The following is a 23,540-nucleotide window of genomic DNA, read 5'->3' as shown; positions in this document are numbered from 1 at the left end:
GTCCAGAAGATGGGCTTTCTCCTGGCATCCAGCCCACCACTGCAGTTTCGCGTTGTGGTCTTAGGCTCGGCCATGGTCACCCACTTCATGACCACCACATCCCCCAACTCTTGGTTCTTGCGCTTGATGTTGTAGTCCAGATCTCTGCTCCGAGTGATGCCACCGAGGAGGGGCGGCCATTTTCATGCCCCTCAGACCCCTGAAAGTCACCCCATCCTTCTGGCAGACCCGTTGTGCTCGTTTTTGACATTTGAAACGATTGGCTTGGATTGAGTCGCTGGGTACGCCAGACTACAAGACTTGAGGGACGTGGCAGAGCTGAGGCCCCCTTAGTGTTTTTATTGATGGATTGATTTAGTTTGCAGCATGACGTTACTTCAGCCACTAGATGGCAGCAGGCGCTGATCGCTGTTTCATGACCGTTTGTCCCGACTTCACCGCTTTTTCCCAGAATTCCGAGGCCGGGAGGCGCTGGGGGTTAACGCCATGGAGGGGGTCCTGGGGGTTAACGCTTCATGGAAGAACCCAGAAATGCCCAGAAAGTACATTAAAACCCAAACTTTATTTTATGTATAGCAATACAATTTACATATTAAATAACACAATAGAATGATTTTATATAGCTTTGAACAGAACCAAAAAAAAAAAAAAAAAAGTTTTTAATTTTGTTTTTTTTTTTTTCCAAGTTACAAAAGAGGAGAAACGGCACACGTCTGAGTGGGTCAATGAGACAAACGTATTCAGTGACTGGCTAGAACTATTTCTATTGCACACACTGACAACAGAACTGTAAAAAAATATATATAAAAAAAAAGAAAAGCTTGGGATTTCACAATCACTGCCCCAAAACTGAGCGCGTGTGGAATTGAGTTTGGAATGTGATGCTGTTACTCACGACTTCAATGCACGGAGACTTCGTCGATTCCACATATCCACAAAAACAAAAATAACACAAAGGAGAAAACGAAAAATCATGAAGGAGTTGAAACTAGAGAAAAAATAGCTTTATATGAAAATATAAAATTCTATGATTATATACCATAGATACAAAGTTTCCAGAAGATGACTATTAAGCAACAAAATATGTACAGAGTTTACGTTTACGACGTATACGAATGTGAAAGATACAAAAAAAAATAAAAATGAATAACTGGCGACTACACAAAGTCTGTAATTATAGGAAAAAAATACAAATAATAACAGGACTCTAAAATGCCCAAAATAAAGCAAAGGAGAAAAGAAAATCCTCATCAAGTCATTTCCCCCAAATGTTGGAGTTTAACTTCCATAAGATGGTCTCTCATTGTGGAGAGAACAAAAAAAGGGAAAACCAAACAAACAGAAGACCGTAGAGATTGTGTTGGACTTCACGTTCATATTCTGAAGATCACGCGTAGAAGACGAGAGGAAAGAAAAAGAAAACCAGAGACAGAGAGCCGTCCGTCCATCGGGGGGACGTTGCGACTCTCACTTTGCCGTCATCACAGTTTTTATTGTTCACCGTTGTGTAAAAGTCTTTTCGTCTTTTTGTTTTGTTGTTGTTTTCGAATGAAAAACGCGGAGCAGAAAGAGAAGAGAAACCAAAGAGTCGACGGGGGGAAAAAAACGGAGCAGAGGACTCGGCAAAATGGAGCCGCGATAAAGCGACGAGTGTGTGATGTGCTGGTCAGAATGTCACTCGCTGATCTTCTTGCTGAAGTTAGTAATAAATATCTTTGGTAAAGTTGATCGATTCTACTTTTTTTCCCTCCAATTTTTTTTTCTTTTCCTTTGTTTCAAAAAGAAACGCAACACAATAGTAAAAGACTAAAACACCAAGGCAGTTGTGCTGTCGTGTCGCGCGGCTCTCAGAATTGCACGACGACGCTGATCAATTATTATTTCCGTTTCACACTCGAGACTCGCCAGCCGAAGTGTTCAACAAGCCCAGACGGAGTTTTGAGGCAAAGGAATAATTCAAGGCATCGATCCACTCCACTGAGCGAGGGCCTGCGGGACGCTGCTGACAAATGGGGGCCGCCGAACCTGAAAGCTTTCAGCATAAAGAATGGCGCACGTGTGTGTGTGTGCGCCGCGCGCTGCTTTCAAAACTTCACACATTAAAGACACCTTTGTGTTGGAGTGGAAAAGCTCACATTTCGTTTAGGCCACAGTTTTGGTGCTGCTTTATATCACTAAAGAAAGAAAGAGAAAGAAAGAAAAACACAAACAACAAACTGTACATTGCATTCTGAATCGAAGCTGAAGATCCAGGCAGTGAGAGTCGCGTGACACAAAGCCGATATCTGCTCGTGGACGTGCTGCGTGTGTGCGTATGTAGTGACAAAAAAAAATACAAATCCCAAACTCTGCACTTGTCTGCCTTTAGAGTGTCACGTAGAGTACGTGTGGCTGCGTAAAGAGGCACAGAGACGAGGGAGTTCGCCGCGTTCAGTGAAGCTGGTGGAAAGAATACGCGGTCGTGGAGTTCACGTGATCGGCGCGTGCAAAACGGCAATCCAAAGCAAAGAGCTGCTGCTGCCGGACACGGGCGTAATTCACCTCCAGACCACAAGGTGGCACTCTTTCTAACACTTTCTCCCTCTTTGACCCCAGAACAGAGCATAGCAGGTTGGATGAACAATGGCGTCCCATCTGCCTCTTCATTTAATGCCCAGTTCACGTGCCATCGGTGTTTTCCGAGCTCTGAGATGTGACATTTCATCTTCCCACTTGAGTTTCTGTTGGACAAAGTTGAGGTTGCTGCTCATTTCTTACTTGATGATTCTCTCTGTCTGTGTATATAATGTCTGTCACACAAAAAAATGTCAACCACTGGGCCCTGATCTTGGTCTCAGTCGAGAGCTCACGCCGCGATACGCGTAACACGATCCGTGAATTGGCTGCGGGGGCTGCCCTGGCCACGGGATTGAGCTTTGGGTCCCACTCCCGACAAGCAGCTGCACACCATGGCTGACCAGAAAACCAACAACTGGGTGGCCAGGCGGCATCACTGACATTGGGTTACGGTGGAGGACGTCGCCAACCTCGCCGTTTGATACTGCGGAGGTCCACGCGACTACTTTTTGTTTCAAAACGCAGACCTTGATCTCCACATCCCCTAAAAAAGAGCCGCGTGTTTCTGAAAACGCCAGCTCAGCACTGCAGCGTGTTTGGGTGAAAACGGAGAGTTTTGAAAACACAGACTCTAATCGCGCTCTCATTGGCTCGTGTTTCTTACGTGGCCCTACTCTGATTGGATCCTGCTCATTACATTGCCTCGGCCACTTTGCTCGTCTCATACTCATCAGTTTGTGTTCGCCGTTGCTGTTCTCTGCGTGTAAACCCAAGGTGCAAATGAACGTCCAGCGCTGAGGACGTTTGCTCTTTCTGTTTCCACCGAGTGTGTGTGTGTGAACGGCCGCGTCGTATGTGTTTTTGGTTGTTTTAGTGTGGACGGAGATACTTTTGTGAATGTTATGAAAATGCCAGTGTGGACGGCGAGCGGCTTCTTTTACAAACGACGTTTTTATGTGAGGATGTGACAGTAGCACAGATGTCGCCTTTGTCATCACGAGATGCTGCGTTGTACAAACCTGAACTCGCTTCAGTGATTTTCTTGCTTTTGTTTTTCTAATTTTTCTAACCAGGACCATTAGTGAAATGGGTCTTCTCTTGGGACCCCAAGCCCTTTTCTTTGTACTTCTCTTTATTTCACAGCTTATAACACGACACACTCAGCCAAACTGATACTCTCTCTTACACGGGGGGGGGGGACCCTAAAATTCCTGGAATCGGTCAGTAGCACGAGGCTTAGGGTGGGTGCACATCTCGAACCGGCCACCGCAGTCTGCTTCACCGGGCCGAGTGCGTCTTTCTACACTCATTGCGGGCGACTTTGCTGATTTTTATTTATTGTTATTTTTTTTCTCCTCCCTCCAAGCCACCACAGCAGACACTGATGGACTTGTACCCCGTGGACAGACCGCCAATCAGCCACATTACGCTGAACTGCTGGGAACGCATCAGGAAAAGGCGCCCAGAGGGAGACCCAAAACAGGCCACCGTCACACACCGCGTGGCCAGTCACAGAGTTTCTGAGCGAGAATACGCTGGCACACCCCAGAATGTGCCAGATCTCACGCTGTCTCGGGGAAAACAGAATTTAAACTGAGGCCGTGAAAAACAAACAAAATGCGCAGGAAGTTTTAGACCCGAGAACAAAAGAGGGGCACAGCACTGGCACTCAGTTTGTTTTTCTTTTAACAATTCTGTGAATTTGTGGGTCCCCCCTCGTATACGGCCTTTCATTCACAAACACACTCTGTGTGTGTGCGTGTGTGTAAACGTATCTGGTCAGTACACACACACACACACACACACGTATATAACTTGATAAACACTTTCATTTCCTACATTTTTACGTTTAATTATTAAAAGACCAAAAGGATACCCAAGAGGGAGGGAAAAAAAACAAAAAATTAAATTAAAATCCCACCCCACCTCCCCCCAAAGCCTCACGATGGCTTCATTTGCCCCCTCACTTCACAGCATGTGTTTTTCTTACTCTTCATACTTTTCTTCAGGCTTCCGCTTACACTAAGAAAACAGAAAAGCCAAACGTTACCTTGTAAAGCCTCCAAGACGCCACGGCTTTCGCTCTTTTGCTAAAGGTGGAGTCAGAAGGAGCTCGGTGCGAGTCGAGGGCACACCAGCGTCCTGCATGGCATCGCTTGTTCCGCTATTAAAACATCGAAAAGCAGGGCGCTTGTGCCCAGACCCTGCCCTGGGCGCCGGGCAAACTGAAGGACGCACAAGTCGGATGGGTGCCATGGAATGTTACATTAGGACTTGATTCTTATAGGCAGTAACACTGAATATATAGTGCAAACTAGAAAGAATTAACGTTTCATTGTGTGAAATTAAAACATAGGTGCAAATGCTCAGTAGGATAACATTAAGACATAAAATGGCAAAAATAAATATCAAAAAGTTTTCAGTGTAAAAAAATTAATCAGGTTATATATATATATTTTTTTTAATTTTTTTTTTTTTTTTTTTTTACTAGAGTCTGGCAAAAAAAGGCCTCAAAAAAGTCTGCCTAGTCCTTTAGGTTTAATAAAGTAAGTGCCTCCAACTTCAAACTAGAGACTCCATGCTTTCTGCGGGGTCCGATTCGTCTGTCACAACAACGGTGCCATTTTTGTCCATTAGCACGGCGCCGTTTCCGTTCTCCTTGGTGCTGACCAAGCTGAGCATTGCTTTATATAGATATTGGTATTGTTCCTGTAAAAGAAAAAGACAGACCGACATTTACAAAGAGCGCTCTCTGGTTCAGCCTCAAGCGTACTGTCATGCACGGGCGATACATCAACTGTCAAAATCACATCACTCCTGTTCTGAAGTGCACAGCTTTGTCAGCCGTGGCCGACTCCGGCTCCTGACACTTGAATTAGTCCGTTACTCGTTTACTGCTCTGTTTGGGTCTTCGGTACGGCGTTTCTTCATCTCCTCTCTGGTCCGAGGGGCTTCACTGGCACACGTTTCTCATGACATCACGTATTTGGTGTAAGAGCTGGGAGTCCTTCACGTTCACAAGTCATTTTACCTTCACCCCACATCTGCTGAAGGAGCCCTTGTTGAGGTCCTGTTACTTCAGAGGGGTACATGAGTAGCACCACCTTCTTCCTTATTTATGATTGCCATTTTTTTTCTCTGGTAGTTTTTAAGACTCCAGCGGCAAACCACGGACCTCAACAGGGCTGACCACCACAACGTTTGAATTTTTGTTGAGGTCTTGTCACAGGAGAGTGAATGAGTAACAGATGTGTTTGTGCAGCACCCTAAACTGCAGTGTTACGCATGACGCTGGTGGATGGATCGACCTGAAGTGGTGCCGGGACTTTACTTAGGGCTTTTATTATTATATTAGGAGAGTCTTTGTATTTCGTTTAGAATGTTTAAATTGTGGGCAGCATGGTGGCGCAGTGGGTAGCGCTGCTGCCTCACAGTTAGGAGACCTGGGTTCACTTCCTGGGTCCTCCCTGCGTGGAGTTTGCATGTTCTCCCCGTGTCTGTGTGGGTTTCCTCCCACAGTCCAAAGACATGCGGTTAGGTGGATTGGCGATTCTAAATTGGCCCTAGTGTGTGCTTGGTGTGTGGGTGTGTTTGTGTGTGTCCTGCGGTGGGTTGGCACCCTGCCCGGGATTGGTTCCTGCCTTGTGCCCTGTGTTGGCTGGGATTGGCTCCAGCAGACCCCCGTGACCCTGTGTTCGGATTCAGCGGGTTGGAAAATGGATTGATGGATGTTCAAATTGTTAACACCATCCGTGTTTTGTTAAGCCGGGCGGCCTAGCGACTCTGAAAGCAATATGAACTGCTTGCAGGCTCCTAAGGGCTGACAGCTGACTTTGCCGCTTTGCGCTAACGGCAGGCGTCTGTCACAAGGCAGGGTGCAGTCAGCTGACCCGGGACAACTCCCAGTTTCTTTAGGAACGCCGGCGTGTCTGTTAGACACATGAAAGATGACCTTTCCTTCTTTAGGGCCCAAAACAGAAACGGTTGGCCGATTTGCGCGATATAAAATGAAATGCTTGGGTAAACGATATGTCTTTTTATAAGTAAGGGAGAACATCTAAAAAGCAGACTTGCAACGCATGAATCCTGTGTACTAACCGGTGCCTGAATCAATAAACGGATTGATTGAACTGACCCAACTGGTACCCCTAACTCAGCAGCATTATACTGGCCAGGTGGCTCTTATTAAGGCGCAATAGTGGAATTATGGGAAACAGCGCGGCTGTAAGGCAGCTTGGCGCTGGACACTCTGGAAGGGATGATATCAAAGAATGCTAAGGGGGTCTGTGGGTGCATCCCATACCTCTGAACAATCCGATTAGTCAGTTTAGCTCAAAAGAAGAAGCGCAAGTGGGAGACACGCGAGGAGGAGGTGAGAGGCACACTGAGAGTCGTCGTCAGACACAGAAGCCTGAGAAGCAGACCTTACAGGAAAGCAGTCGAATGTGAGATTCAGACACACGAGGATACTGAGGAAAGGTGACATGTTGGGTAAGAGATATCGGAGATTTTAAAATGTGTTCTGTTACCTGTCTGTGTGACAAGTATCATGGTTAGTATAAATCGTGAAATGGTACCGTGTGGGGCTATACTGGTACTGGAAAAGTACCGTAAAACTCAAACTTTAAAACGGTGCGGTGCCAGCATTTCAGAATTCTCAGCTTTCCTTTCAATCCCTCCAAACGCCTCCCCCATTTCCTCGACACTCGGTGGCGTATGTGTGGGAATGCGTCTGTTCTGTAGACTGAACGAAATGAAACAAACCCACAGGTTTCGACTCAATCAAGACTTCCCAGGGACCCCCTTATTGCGTCAATGAGATCGGGAAGTCACGGCGGATGCCAATGGAAAGCAATGCATAGTGTGGCACAATGGCGCAGTGGACCAGGGAGGCTGGAGTAAGGCAGCTGGGTTTTGGAGTTCTCTGTTAATTTGCTTCAGAGCCATTTTGGTACTGTGGTCTGAAAGCTGGTGTCGATGCCAAAGTCAAAATGTTAATACCAAAATGGGAGTGCAGCTGGATGATAAATTAGACTGGACTGCCAATACTGATGCGCTGTGCAAGAAAGGACAAAGCCGGTTATACTTCCTTAGAAGGCTGGCTTCCTTCAACATCTGCAATAAGATGCTGCAGATGTTCTATCAAACAGTTGTGGCGAGCGCCCTCTTCTACGCAGTGGTGTGCTGGGGAGGCAGCATTAAGAGGAAAGACGCCTCACGCCTGGACAAACTGGTGAGGAAGGCAGGCTCTATTGTTGGCATGGAGCTGGACAGTTTAACATCTGTGGCAGAGCGAAGGGCGCTCAGCAGGCTCCTATCAATTATGGAGAATCCACTGCATCCACTAAATAATGTCATCTCCAGACAGAAGAGCAGCTTCAGCGACAGACTGCTGTCACTGTCCTGCTCCACAGACAGATTGAGGAGATCGTTCCTCCCCCAAACTATGCGACTCTTTAATTCCACCAGGGGGGGTAAACGTTAATATTTAACATTATACATAGTTATTGTCTGTTTTTTTTTTTTTTTTCACCTGTATTATTATCATTCTTTAATTTAATATTATTTATTGTATCAGTATGCTGCTGCTGAAGAATGTGAATTTCCCATTGGGATTAATAAAGTATCTATCTATCTATCTATCTAATATAGTGCCTTTCATATCTATCTATCTATCTATCTATCTATCTATCTATCTATCTATCTATCTATCTATCTATCTATCTATCTATCTATCTATCTATCTATCTATCTATCTATCTATCTATCTATCTATCCAATCAATCCGACAGTCCCCTCGAACAGCCGAGCCATTGGAGTGTAAGCTATAATCTTTACAGATCTCTCTGTACCACTGACTAACGTAACGTAACAGAGTAAATCACAACATCTGTTAGTTTTTTATTTGAAGGCTTATGGGAAACATGAAGTGCAATAGGAACAGGTGTAGTATGACAGTAATGACCCAACCAAACTACGGCTGGGCCAAAAGTAAGTGGACAACCCTGTAGCACGGCCATTGTTAACAGCTGCATACAGTCAGTAGGTAGCCATGTGTTGTAATGAAGGGCTTAGTGACTTGAAACGTGGCATTGGCATAGCATGCCACCTTTACCACGAAATTTCTGCTCCACTTGATCTGCCCCAGTCACCTTATTGTGAAGTGGAAGTGTCAAGAAGCAAAAGCTCAACCGTGAAGTGGTGGTCCCCACACACTCGCTCACAGAGTGGGCCTGCTGAGTGCTGCAGTGTGTAGAAATGGCCAGTCCTCTGTGGCATCATCTACAAGACAGATCCAAACTAACGCTTGAAGCAACGTCAGCACAAGAACTGAAATGGATCTCCATGGCTGAGCAGCTGCACACAAGCTGACATAAAGCACCCGGAATTGGATTGTTGAGCACCGGAAAGATGGACTGGCGAGTCTCGCCTCACTGCATGGTCCCTACTATAAAGTCCGGTGGAGGAGCGCTAATGGCAGGGTTTGGGCTCGGCCTCTTGGTGCCAGTGAAGGGTCGAGTGGCCTGCACAAAGCCCTGACAGATGAATCGGTGAGCCAAGGTCTTCTCGTCCAACATCAGTACCTGACCTTTGTGGATGAACGGGTACAAATGCCCACAGACACACTCTGGGGTCTTGTGGAAAGAAGTGTGGGGGCTGCTATAAGGGGGGCAACACCATATTAATGCTCATGGTTTTGGAATGGGATGTCCAACAAACTCGTATAGGTGTGATGGTCAGGTGCCCCCATAGGTTCGGCTGTATAGTGTGTGTGTGTGTGCACATGTTAGGCTCCAGCTACCCCACAACCATGTGCTGGATATATGGGTTATGAAAATGCCTGATGTACATATACTGTACAGTAGTTAATGTATCTCCATTCATTCATTTTCTTTATCCTCATTTTAAAATTATGTGTAGCATTAATGTGGAGCTGTCTGGCCAGCCGTGGACGCAGTTTGATAAAAGTCGAATCACAAAATCAGTTTTATATGATCCAGCCAGACAGTAAAGACAGCTGAGGGACGTACTGCACAACAGCCAGGTCGGAGTCTCCCTACACCACCATCTGATTGCAACACATGATGTTCACAAAGCTGAACTGTCCCAGTGTATCACCTCGGGTTTCCATGCAGCAGTACAACGGCCCCCTTGGCAGTTCCTGGCGGTTATGTGTGTGTGTGTGTGTGTAAGTGATGCGCCCACAGAACATGCAGTACTTACAATATCTGTAAACACCCCTGGTCTCATGAGGTTGATCATTTTTGCCACCTGATAAACATCCACAGCATTTTCGCTCTCGAGCTGTTGAGATAAGGTAGTAAGGGCACAGAACATTCCTGCTGAAACTGCACCAAACCTGTGGGAGAGACGCCAAGGAGAGAAGTGTTTTAAACAGACATGTTTTAGAGCAGCATGTGGTTTACATGCACCCACATATATCACCAAATTCACCCCAAAACTGAACACATAAGCAAATGATCATCCACCTTAACAAAAGGATAAGCGTCTGTGTGTCCGTCCATTTGTTATGTCTCTCTCATTCCAAAAGAATGTGCATCACAAACATTTGTAGTCATAAAATGCATTGCAGTTGTCATTCCAACAGATGGTGCTCCACCAACATGTTCTTATTATCTGATCCTAGTGCCCACCTTCTCACGACTCCAAATTTGGTAAAATGCCTTTGAGAAGATGCAGCAGGTTTGTTTAGACCTCCATCTTTAAATCCCACGGTGACCCTAAACGAGTCCCGTGGCCTGACTGTACTCCTATTGTTAGACTATAGAGGTGGGTCCCATTTGCATTAACACGTTGAGTACAGTGAATTCTTAAATATCAAGCCATGCTTTTCCAGATGGATTTGTCAGTTGATGGACTTAATGTTTTACTACTGCCAAAAATAAATTCTCGTTCACAACAAACAGAGGAAAGTCATAAAAGAAAGACCACATACTCGTCATGGACGATCGTTGGACCATCACGCGTCAAAGCCTCCTCCTTGATGACGTTGATAAGTTCAAAAGTGCTGCTGATTGGAGCATCTGGATTTGGCCATTTTGGGCACTGGAAGTGACGAACTTCTAGCACATAGTCATCCTGAACAAAGGTGCAAAGAAAGAAAGAATGGAAAACAGTGGACGCAGTTTCTACAGAATCATTCTTACTGCACTCAGTTCATCGTTCTGTTTTCGAGTAGTCAGGAGTAAGAAGAATCTTTTTTTTTTTTTTTACTGACGAATTAGCAACTTGATGAAACACAAAGTGTCTGTGGGCAAAACAAAGTGGCAAAAACTAAACACTGGGGCGGAGTGGTGGCTCTGAGGCTAAGGATCTGCGCTGGCATCCCGAAGGTTGCCGGTTCGAATCCCCGTCACTGCCAAAAGAGATGCTACTCTGCTGGGCCCTTGAGCAAGACCCTTAACATGTAATTGCTCCAGGGGCGCTGTACAATGGCTGACCCTGCGCTCTGACGCCAAGGGGTATGTGAAAAAAAACAAGTAATATCCTAAGGGATTAATAAAGTATAATAAAATAAAAATAATAACATAAAAAGGGCAACCCACACCATTTAAAAGGGTGGAAAATGAAACGCACAGCAGGGAGTCTGTGAAGAACGACTCGGTAAGCTGATGGTACCTGTGTTGCTTCCAGGATGAAATCATGGATGATAATTTGCTCTTCATTGGAGAGGCACAGTCTGTCTTTGCTGATAAGGGTTACAGTAAACGCCTCACAGTTCATCGATTCTTCCCGGCTTGGCCAATACACGTACTCGTCTTCAGCCTGCAAATAGAGAAATGGGGCAGAACAGGAAAAGTTGGGCAGGAACAGAAAGAACAAGATGGCTACGTCTTTAGATGACACCAAGGAATGTGGATTGGCAGATAATTGAGAATCTGTTGAGTCGCCACAGGGGGACTTGGACAGCATGCCAGCTTGGGCAGATTTGTGGCAAATGTCAGTAAATGTAAAGTTTTACACATAGGAAGTAAAAATGTGAAGTTTGAATACACAATGGGAGGTCTGGAAATCGAGAGTCCACCTTATGAGAAGAACTTAGGAGTCGTAGTGGACTCTAAGCTATCGACTTCCCGACAGTGTTGAGAAGCCATTAAGAAGGCTAACAGAATGTCAGGTTATATAGCGCCTTGATGTGTGGTGAGTACAAGTCACAGGAGGGTCTGCTCAAACTTTATAACACACTGGTGAGGCCTCATCTGGAGTCCTGGGTGCAGTTTTGGTCTCCAAGGCTCCAAAAAGGACACAACTTTGCTCAAAAGAGAAGAGCAACAAGGCCAAGTTAATGGCATTTAAAGGGTCAGCCTCTTCCTCCCTTTGTTGGTTACTGTGATGGTTATCTGCCTGCTGTCGTCGTAATTAATACTGAAGAGGTGTAGCCCCTCTTAACTGTGGACACACGCTGGATGTCAGCCGCCGAGGCTCGCAGTCTGAATATTCCTATCTGGCGAGTGTTCTTGAATACTGTGGTTAGGCTTTGAATTAAATGTAACTCACGTTAAGGTAAGCAGCCTATTCTGAAACACAAGCCAATGAATGGCGCCGAGCCTCTGAGGTTGTGTATGAAATGCTATTTATGCAAACGCACGGCCTGGTAGCTTCTGAGCACGTGACGTTTTATTACAGAGCACACGCTAGTCACACGGCCTTCACCGCCGAGGCTACACGTAACAAGTGGCTAACAGCCGCAGTCACATTGAAGCAAACGATAGTAAGTCGAGCTAACTCAATTAACTGACTCACTAACGATTTATATCATAATGATAAAATTGGTCTTATAGATGAAAAACAGTAAATTGGAGTTAGATTACTGGTCCACGTTAATATTTCATCATTGGTTAGGAGACACGAGAATGTAGCGAAACTGGCTGTGTGTGGTAAAACTTAATGTGTCGTCTAAACTGATGACCAGATAAAAACTCCTACATCTACCAATTACAATTTTCATCTTTAAAATTATGCATTTTTTGTGTTGTGTGTAGCTGCTGGATGACTACAGGTTAATAAAGATAGAAAAATTGTTGAACAAGTAGTTTCTAAGACAGTGGTCTTCGAGGACCACCGTGGCTGCAGGTTTTCATTCTAACCTTTTTTTAATGACTGCCCTGTTTGTGTTGCTAATTAACTTTTTGTGAATTCACTTCAGTTGATTTGCTTTTTTAAGATTTCTTCCTCGTTCCTCTGAGCCGCTTCATTTCTTTCCTTAAATGGCAGCCAAACAGAAATGAAATGTGAAGTGAGGGAGCCAAAAGAAGAGCAGCTAAGTCAGGGCCTCAAACTCCAACCAATTTCACTCCGGCTCTTGTTCAAAAAGCGGACGCCACTTGTTTTTAAGATTAGGGACCCGGGTGTACCTGGCCTTACCCCTATGAACGTTAAGTTCAGGGTTTGTAGTAGGGGTAGGCCAGTCTAAAACAAACAACAAGAAGGAGATGGCGTCCGCTTTCTGAACAAGACCCTTCACTCCAACCAGTTGCTCAATCAGGCTCTTGATTCTTGTTGCTAATTAAACTCGTACTTTAATTCTGTGGCTTGTTGCTGCTCTCGTGGTGCATTAGCAGACATGTCCGAAATTGTGGATTTTCTCTTTTCTAAGAGCCCTGGGGACCTGAGCAGATCGACGTTCCTGAGACCTTCACTGTTCTTTATTTTCAGATACTGTATGATGGACACCAGTTGTTTTGGCTCATTTTGAATCTCATTATTGTTTGGCTGCTAATTAATGAAAAAGAAACAATTAAGGGGTCTGAGTCTTCAAGAGCAAATCAATTAAAATGAATCGAAAAGAAGTTAATTAGCAGCAGAAACAGGAGACTCGTTAAGAAAAGGGTTAGAATGAAAACCTGCAGCCACGGTGGTCCTCCAGGTCCGGAGTTGGTGACCCCAGTTCTAAGATCTCCACCCTGAGCACACAGACCTGTGTGCAAAGATAACTTCCAAACTCACGGACTCATCTTTCTCCAACCAGAAGAGCTGGGCACTTTTGCACAGGATCAGTGAGGACAAGTCACCAGTGCGGTACTTCAAGCCTGACCTGGCTTTGGGAGCCTTTAGAAATCCTCACACCCTTTCTCGCTGTGGTCCAAGACAATCATGAGGTGCGCAGAGAGCGCCTTCTACAAACCAGGACCATCTGGCACCTCGTAGACTTGGCTACCACAATGTGAGAAAAGGAAAATGGAGAACAGTGAAGGGGGTTTGGGTGTTAACGACGTGACGTACCAATGCACCGTAGACAGGAGCTGAATGTCGCTGCGGTGGCTCTCTGTGTGTCTCTGCACGTTTTACTTAAGCTTTGCGAGCCAACATTTCAAATCATTCCCGTGCATGATGTGCGGCTTCACTGCTTATTCCGTCAGCCACTCGTGACATTCAGCAAGCAGAAAGAAAAGGGAAAAAAAAATAAACAAACGACACATGAAGCCGATTTCTTTTAACCTCCCCTAAGGATGACGAGACAGTGGTGACAGACTGATTAGCATACGGTAACTGGGGGCGAAGCTGCGAGATTTGGAAACACCATTAACGGCCAGCATGTCAGCTGTGGCTCAGCAAAATTCTGACAAGAAATGTTGCCCTGCTGAGTTTTATTAACAAGCAGCATGAGGCGGAGCGCCGCAGCCTCCATGACGGAGGCCCAAACACAGTAAAGAAGGGTGCCAAAAGGGCGATGCTCACTTGTGTCTTGCTTATACTGGGGCAGGTAAGACTAAAGGTTATATAAATAACGAGGCTTCATTATCTGAGATGTCTAGAGGTCCTCGTGTGGTCCTGTAGTGCCGAAGTCCCAAGCATTTGTGAACGAGCGTTTGGCTTTAAGACAGCAGGGCTTGTGTCCACACAAACTTCTACACATCTCCTTTTTGTTCTTTTTTCAGTGGAAATGCCAACCCAGCACACCTGCCAACACTGCCACTCTCATCTTAATGCTTTATCAAAAAGCTGGCTCTTCATTGCCACGTGATGGAATACAAACTGTCACCCAAACCGAAACAGAAGGCCAGAGGTGTCAACTCCAGTGAGGAGGACAGGATGGCAATCACACAGAGTAAGGGCTTCAGGGTGATGAGCCGAGCGCAGGATGGCATATGGCAGGTACTGCTTTAATGTCAGGATTTGTTAGCATGTGGTGTCATTATGGGCCGGGATTTCACCTTAGCACATCAAGTGCAATCTAACATGAAGAAGAAAGAAAAATGGCTCAAGAAGGACGCTTTGTGTTTTGTCTTCAGTACATTCATTTCATAATAAGACACCGGAGTGAAGGTTACACTTACTAGGCCTTGGTTATCTGGCAACATCACAATGATTTGTGCGTTGTGGTCCCAGATCATCCTCCAGAGGTCTTTAGTGGTGTGAGGCAAAGGGTGCTGTGTAATGATGAACTCATTGCTCCGGCAGTAACCCTGCAGTCACAAAAAGAAAGTTAAGTCATTTGACAAAAGGCTGCGACACCAAGACATGAATCTCAAAAGGACACTTTAGGTGGGATGGCGCGTCTGTCTCTTTATAGGGAAGGATCACCAAACTAAAATGCAATTTCGATTTTCACCTCATTCCATTTTGTGTGTTGGAATTGCTAAGAATTTGCCTGTGGCACCGTATTTGCATTGAACTGGAGAGGGCAAAAGGTCTCATGTAATATTTTATAAAGAGTGTGCCCACTAAAGGAATGCCCCACCCAAAAATGATATATTTTTCATAAGTTACTAACTGTATGGACTCTAATGTTTTCATACAGAATGCAGATAAAAATGTTTATAACAGAGTAGCCACCTATGGAGACCAGTGCTCTACAATGGCCAACAATGGCAAAAACATCCATGGAAAAAGAAAAAGAAAAACCATAAGCCACACGTCAATCATCTGTTTGTGTGCATTTTGTAACTAACATCGTTAAAGAGATGACATTGAGTTTATAAGACTCTTGACCAATGAACGGGTCTTCAATTCCCATGTGACTTGCGTTTTCTGTTTATGAAGTATCTAGATAATAATAATATTTGAGTAATAAATGCACGCATTTTGCACGTCTTGAGCATACAGACTGATAACTGACCTGTGGATTATGTCACACTAGTAACGTGGGATGTTTAAAAATGATTTCCTATGGACTGTTGCACAGCTTCAGTCACCATGGCCTTGTATTAATAATAATAATAATAATAATTCATTGTATCATGAGCTTTTTTTTTTTATCATTTCTGTTCTGCATAAAAACATGAAATTAATTTTTTTCTTGTCCATCACCACAAACTACGTCAGGTACAGTAAGTGACGTCTTCCCACTTTTGTGTGAGGCTGTTAACATGCATAAGTAACATATAAAAAATATCATTTTGGGGCGAGTGCTCCTTTAAAGTTAAGAACTGAAAGCTGCATTAACTTCTGTCGAGTTTCTTACGTGGAACAGTTTGTTTCTTCACGTTATGTTTCGAATGATAGTACACTTTAACTTTTTAAAATCAATATTTAGTTATAACATTTTTTTAAACAATGATTTCACGAAAGATAACAAGAGCAGTCACAGTAAGGCAATATAAAGGCATATTACTTATGGGAATGTAGGAGATCCATGTGTGTAAATAGTTTTAATAAAAAATGAGACATTTAATAAAAATAACTAGTTAAATTATTACATTTGAACACAAGACAGGAACCCGTATAAAACATGAAACACTGTATAGTGTTTATTCTATAAAATCATATCATATAGTTGAACAAACGTGTATTTCTGTAAATATGTAGCGTATACAGGGCAGGGCACACCCAACACTAAATACAAGGCCGCTGGTCACGGAGGGGCAGCATTTAGCCTTTCTGCCTATAACTATAAATGGAGCAGTAAACAGGACCTCATCTCCTCCGCCGACTTTGACGTCGTGTTGTTCGTCTCCTCTGGATATTACAATGGGCATTTCTAGCTTTCCATTAAATTCAAATCACTTCTATAACTTTATTTCAAAATTTCTAAATCTCTTCTTTTTACTGCTAAGTCATACACTCACCATAATATAGGAGGCATTAATGTAGTCTGTTCCCTTCATCCCTGGTAAAGGTGCCAGTCCAACTCTGGCGCGCTCAGCTGGGTGAGAGAAAACAAAAGGCAGGCAGAATTTACTACGGAGCACTGTTCTGTATTTAACATGAGTTACTTCTGTTACGGTGTTATGAAAAGCGTCAGAAGATGACAAAAGCTTCAAATTCCACACAAAGAAGTCTGAATGATCAAACAGTGCAGGAGCGCCCTCTGCTGCTTGGCTCAGGGAATAAATGGCTGCCTACCAAGTCAAGATGTCCTGCGCTAGTCTTTCTGAAGCCGTGCTCTCTACAGCTCCACACACTCTTACAGGAGTTCCATGAGCCATCAGTTATAACAGCAACTGGAAATCAGCGAAGAGCCACAACGAGCCGAGCGTCCCTGTCGTCCGATGCATGCAGTGCTGCGTTCTTCACGGTGCATCTACGAGCGCACATTAAATACACTGAACACGTTGATATCACTGTGGATATTATTTGTATAGGAATAAACAACTTAAGTTAGACTTCTTTTTTTATGATTATCCACGTGAAAGTTTTCTTTTTTTTTTTTGATGTCATATTTTAAAAAGACTAGAAATAATTTGATCTCTATCAAGCGAGAACTGTGACTCTGTGTACATCTAAGCATGAAGTTATGTTACCCCGCACTCATACTTTATTATCTCTTCAGAAATCAATGTTCAACTGTTATAATAAAATAGAAAGAAATGAAACTTTGAATACAAAGTATTGATAACAGCTTTTCAAACCTTAACTGACCAAATAAGTGAGGCAGAAAACAGAAATGGAGATTAGCATTCAGTTGCAGTGCACCAGCGGCGGCGGGTCAAGGCCAGACCACACAGTCTGGGACCACGAGGAGACGACCCTGGGGTCCAAGTTACTGTCTCGGTCAACAGCCCATCGAGATCAGCCCGAGCCGCCAGTCTTTGTTTACCAGACCACGGCGCTGAGATCTGCATAATTCGTGTTAAATTCAATTCACACTTGAAAATCAGAACGTTCCTTGTCATCATCCGAGCTTCCAGTTACGTCAGCCTACAGCCTGTGCTCAATTACAAAAAGAAATTTGCTTTACACATCTGAAATGCATTCCTTTGTGCTGATGGATTCCTAATGTCATTTTGGATGGCGGGCGAGCCAACAGCAGACCCTCTGTGAAGTGAAGACTGAATGGCAAACTAATTCTGCCCATTTGAATCAAGAACCTTACATGGCACCACAGAAGAGTTTCGGTTTTTCTCCTTGTTGCATTCCTTCTGAGCGCTGAAACATTCCACATAGCGAGCGTTACACTGCGTCACCAGCTAGAAAACAGGAAAAGATGAAAGTGAAGGTGCATGGGAGCTGAGCTGGTAGTCCTCTGCCCCTTGACCCCTTACTTTATTTGTTGCAGGGATCCGCTGGCACATTGTCCCTCACACAAGCTCTTTTGGAAGTCTACACTCGTCCTGTTTAGTTTATTTTCTTTCCACAGGTTTTATCCTTAATGTATATCAGTATACAGGTAGTGGCCATAAAGGGGGAAACCCAACATAAAGTCATTTAAGGGAATTCTGGAAGAACGGACCACCGAAACAGCTTACAGTGGACTCCAGACCCCCTCACTTTCTGCACACTTTATTGTGTTGCAGATTTCATTTTAAACAGATACATTTGTCATTTTTGGCCATTAGTCTACACTCCATTACCCAGAATGCATTACAAATTAATTAAAAACCAAACACTGAAACCTCTCACCAGAAGTATCAAAATGAGTACAAAGTTCTGCCTACTGACCTTAAATTGCTTTTCTAGTCTCGTCTTGCCTCCCACTGCTGGGGTGAGGATGCTGTTGACGTAGCTGTGCAATTGACTGGCCTGGACTTCCGTTTCTTTTCCAAGGATTGCTTCCAGCAAGGCATCATGGATGAAGATATACTGTTCCTGAATTTGAGTAACAGAATGTCAGAGAACGGTCAGCAAACACTCCTGATGTCTGCATGCTAAGCTGTCAACCTTGTCTAGTAAAACATCAACACGAAGGCAGCCGTACGGTGAAGATGTGCTCACCACAAGTCTTTCTAAATGTCCTTCTAGTGAGAGCACCAAGACAGCAGAGCGGCCATCACACTTATACTTTACTGGACAGTAGTGATCAGTGAACCCAACGTGGAAATGTTTGGGAATTTTGGCAAATTCCTGAAATGCACTGAAGTCATTGTGGAAGGGGAAACTGAATTTGTTTTGATTGGATTGTAATAATCTCTGAGAACTAAGGACGCATCTGTCAACTATGCTGGACCGATAATCATTGTGTCCAAAGCCGTGACATGAGCTGTCAGGCAATAGTGCTGACCACTGCGCCTCCCTGAGATAAACTTAGAACAACAACATTTATTTATATAGCACCTTCCAATAGACAGCATAACTCGAGGTTCTTCACAAATGGTGTTAAGCATGTAGTAAGTACACTCCGAGTCCACAAAACTCCAAAGTCTTCATCTCTCTCAGCGTCTCCCAAGCTCCCATCACTACGACTCACCGTAACTCCCACTGAGCCAGTGATGTAAGGGATCAGCATTATATACTGGGGGGTCACTCCGTCACTACCTGACCTGTGCCAACGTGCTTAATTAACCCTGCAGTGAAGACACAACGACGCACAATCAATCACAACAGAGTGCTTTCATAATCTCATCGTGGTCCGCCAATGCACCTCTCAAGTGATAATACTGCTTTTTTATGCATGCAGAGGGGTGCAAAGCCGGCTCGAGTATACATCTCTGTGCTGTATGTTATTTGGGCATGAATGGAGCAGAACGGGCAGCGCCATAACGTGTGAGGTGGAGTAAGCTTACAGTAGGCAACTACCACACAGATCATGTAGTGACATCTCCAGCCTGCATGAATGCCACAGCTCTGTGATGTCATGCTGGCCTTGCAAAGCATTATGGGGAGCTGGGAAGAAAAAGTTTGCCTAAACTGGACACGGAACAAATTTACAGGGAACAATGTGACAAATAAGGTCATCAAAATTCATGCCAAACTTTGGTGATGAACACTACTGGGCAGGTCACTCTTCATCTGGTTGCTTTATGTTCCAGTATGCTAGTTCATTTTTTAGTGTCCATTCACTCATCAGACAAGAGTGCTGTCACATCGACTGAACATCGGGTCTGTGCACACCTAAAAGCAAAAACTGACATTTGATTGTAAAAGGACGGTCGTGCTAATTTAGACTTTACCGTACCGTATATTAATCCAGAGACGTGATGCCGTCCCGCGGTGTCTAACAGGTCTGTTTTTGTAATTCATTTCCGAGGTTAGCCTTTTTCGAATTTTAAATGGTTAGCTTGTATTGTCATTAGTAGAAAGGACAGGTGTCTGCTTCTTGAGCGTAACTCTTCATAATCCTGTTGGCTCAAACGTATTTACCCCTCTGCTTTTTGATTGACACCTCCACTAAGGACACTTTTCAGATATTTTTTTCTGGTACCTTAAAGTACACACTTGAAACTTGTCAATGTCCATGTCGTGTCATGTTGGTGACGCTCATAAAAAAATAAAACATCAATATAGACTTACAACACAAGGTCAACAGTAACCAGCATCCCCCTATTATCCCCCAAAGACGCCAGTTTACAAACAAATGCGGGCAACTCTTGAGGTCAAGATGCTTTGTCTTGCAATTTGTGAAGAAGAACTTTTATGAAGTCAATGAATCAGCCAAGTGTGGAAAAACAGTGGAAAGTGTAACCTGTCCATGAAATATAAAACCAGACGGAACTGCTGATCACCATCATCATCATCACTGGTTTAACAGGTAGAATTCAGCATTATTTATTGTAATAAACACACAAGTAAAATTTAAAAGAGGAAAATGGGGGGTCTGCCCGGATCTCACCTCTGTTTGGACGAGGTAGTTCCGCTGCGTCCTGATGTGTTTGAGGAACCCCAGGACGTTGACTGTGCTTTTGTCTTTTATCTGCTGTAACATACTGTCGATGACGATATACGTTCCTGTCCTCCCGACTCCAGCACTGGTGAGTTTAATAAAGAAAAATGAAAAGGATGTCAAGCATCTACAAAGCTATGAACACTCATACGAATCTCCTCAAAGTTATCAGTGAAGCACTTGTCTGATTTTGCCCGTTCTCCATCTGTACGTCTCAGCTTCTCCAGACACAGTTAGTAATCCTTCATATCAGGTTTGTGAACCCCACCACAGCACAGCCATGGCTCTCCAAATTCTCAGAGCTGAGCTCAGATCATCACGTCTGGCATTTTTTTCTTGAAGCAGACCACACGGTTTACTTACCTCTTCAGACAAAAGGTCTTCGGGCCCCTTCACTTTTTCCACATTTAGAATTGTTTAAATTAATTTTTTTCTCTCATTAAACACGGGTTGGAAAGTCACTGATAACTGTGACTAACTAAACAACGCTCAGTACCCCCAAGTGACAATGCGAAAACTGGATTTTAGACATTTTTGCAAATTTATTAAAGATAAACAAGTGAGATATCCCAGTGGCACAAGCGTTCAGACCCTTTGCTATGACACGTGAAATTTGAGGTGCATCCCATTCTATTGATTATCATTGAGATGTTTTAGAGACCACCTGTGGTCAAATCATATGATTGGACTGATTAGAAAAAGGCACACACCTGTGTACTGGAGGTCCGCCGTTGAGAAAAAATCAAGAAATAAGGTTAAAGAAACTATCTGTAGAACTTAGAGACAGGATTGTGTGGAGGCACAGATCAGGAGAAGTCTGTTTCCCAAGAACATAATTCCTAAATGGAAGAACTTTGGAACAACCACAACTCTTCCTGAAGCTGGCCACCCAGTCAAACTGAGCACTCATGGGAGAAGGGCCATGATAAGAAAAGTGACCAAGAACCCAATGGTCACTCTGGATGAGCTCAAGAGAACTTGTGTGTAGGTGGGAGAAACTTCCAGAAGGACAATCATCAAAGATCAGGGCTTTATGACAGAGTGGTCATGAATAACATAAAAGCCTGCTTAGAGTTTACAAGAAAGCACCTAAAGGGTTCTAAGGATGTAAGAAACAAGAATCTCTGGTCTGATGAAACCACAATTGAACTGCAAGCATCACGTCCTGAGGAAACTGGGCACCATTCATAACCTGGGCAATGCCACTCCAACAGTGAAAAATAGTGATGGCAACGTTAGGGACTGGGAGACTAGACAGGCTTGAGGGAAGGCTGAACAGAGGGAAGTGAAGAGACTTCCTTGATGAAGATCTGCTGCAGAGCATTCTGAACCTCAGACAGGGCCGGAGATTCACCTTCCGGCAGGACAAAGCAGAGACAACACATGACTGGCTTAGGGAGAACTCTGTAAATGTGTCCATCCAGAGCCCGGACTAGGACTCAATGAAATACTGTAGCTGACCACTGATGATCTCCATCCGACATGACAGAGCTTGGGAGGATCTGCGGAGAATTATGGCAGAAAATCCCCAAATCCAGGTGTGTGAAACTTGCCAGTCCGACCCCAAAAGACTGAAGTACTGAATACACGTGTCAATGGAATATTCCAGTTTTGTATTTTTTAAGAAATGTGCACAAAGCCTGTTTTTGCTTTGTCATTGTGGGGTTTTGAGTGTGGCTTGATAAGCTAAAACATCAATTGAAATGATTTTAGCACAAGGCCGCACCCTAACAAAATGTGAAAAAAGTGAAGGGGTCCGAATAGTTTCTGAAGGCGCTGTATTTATTTAAATGAGGGGTGGTCCTATGTTAGGTCACAGAGTTATGAGGTATACCACACACTTGATGTAAACCTACATGATCGCTCATACACTCTGCTCTCAGGTTTTTTAGCCTGCATGGACATCGGACATTAAAGCCACTGAGCTTTATAAAGGTCACTCTATCGGTTGCCTTTCCAAGTTTCTTCCTTATTCTTCATCTTTTCCCTGAATGTTAACATTAAGTCTTTTTTCTTTTGGTCAGAAGCTAAACTTGATGGATTGAATAGATTTTGTCATAAATCCTCCAGAGGTGGATCTTCACTACCCAGTGTGGCTTCCATACATATGTGGTGTACCAGGAAGAAGACCTTCCTACTCAACCTTACGCCAGTTCAGCTCCACTGAGAAAATGCAAAGGGATTGCTGGCTGCCTACGACTCGGCCAATCGAGGCTGCACAGATACAGCGCACGGCAGTGGGAGACATTACCCCTAAATGTCACTAGGATGGGTTATTTATGCCAACGCCGTGTTTGTACCTGCAGTGGACCAGCACTGGCCCCATCTCTGGCGTTCTTGCAGCTGAAGATCTTCTCACAAATGTGAGAACTGGTAAAGCATACTCTGGTACCCCCATGTCCGGCCACTGGGTGTAATGGTATTGTATTACAGTTCGCTCATTTTGTCTGCCTTTAGGGTTACCTTTCTGCCCCTGAAAAAGGAAGATATATACACAAGTTAAAAAAAAGCATAAAAAGGTCCTGACGTTAACGGTTTCTAATTGGACAAAGTCAGGTGCAGACCTTTTTTACTTTTGTGTTCCTGAGTGTAAAGCGCCGCACAGTATAACAGGCACGTATGTCCGTACTCCTCAGGGTGACAATTATGTTGCCGTATTCTTCGGAGTTTTCTGTTGGCCAATACTGATCACATTTTCTCTGGGAAGAAAGGAGACACGATTAACAGTCGGTAACCTCCTAGACTACCATAACATTCCTTTACAAGGTTTGTACAAATTGTTGAAAGTGGGGGCATCCTATTGAAAGATTTGGAGTTTTGAGACATGGGATTAGTGACGAGTGAAACTGTTCTGACCCTGCTGAGAGAATCTTAATTGAAGGATCCGGAGATGTAGTGTGATCAAGAAGAAGCATCTGCAGGGGTTGAAACCAAAATGGCAATCTGATCTTTCACCAAGAGAGAAACAGACAAGAATCAGAAC

General features: G+C 44.2%; 1 protein-coding gene across 2 annotated transcripts in view; it reads right to left on the bottom strand.

The window, feature by feature from the left end:
- Positions 1 to 543: 543 nt before the first annotated feature.
- ptprga (protein tyrosine phosphatase receptor type Ga) overlaps positions 544 to 23,540 on the bottom strand; it is a 411,465-nt gene continuing 388,468 nt past the window's right edge. For both annotated transcript variants that reach the window (XM_051921188.1, XM_028825125.2), the window contains 11 exons: positions 23,122 to 23,256; positions 22,858 to 23,030; positions 20,507 to 20,642; positions 18,400 to 18,546; positions 17,834 to 17,927; positions 16,587 to 16,663; positions 14,856 to 14,984; positions 11,197 to 11,343; positions 10,514 to 10,656; positions 9,781 to 9,916; positions 544 to 5,265 (listed from right to left, as the gene is read on the bottom strand). In XM_051921188.1, coding sequence (XP_051777148.1) covers positions 5,119 to 5,265; positions 9,781 to 9,916; positions 10,514 to 10,656; positions 11,197 to 11,343; positions 14,856 to 14,984; positions 16,587 to 16,663; positions 17,834 to 17,927; positions 18,400 to 18,546; positions 20,507 to 20,642; positions 22,858 to 23,030; positions 23,122 to 23,256 — 1,464 coding nt within the window. In that variant the 3' untranslated portion in view covers positions 544 to 5,118. The remainder of the gene's footprint in view (positions 5,266 to 9,780; positions 9,917 to 10,513; positions 10,657 to 11,196; positions 11,344 to 14,855; positions 14,985 to 16,586; positions 16,664 to 17,833; positions 17,928 to 18,399; positions 18,547 to 20,506; positions 20,643 to 22,857; positions 23,031 to 23,121; positions 23,257 to 23,540) is intronic.

Source organism: Erpetoichthys calabaricus, chromosome 18, assembly GCF_900747795.2.
Source record: "Erpetoichthys calabaricus chromosome 18, fErpCal1.3, whole genome shotgun sequence".
Lineage (NCBI taxonomy): Eukaryota > Metazoa > Chordata > Cladistia > Polypteriformes > Polypteridae > Erpetoichthys > Erpetoichthys calabaricus.
This window is presented reverse-complemented; position numbering and strand designations above follow the sequence as displayed.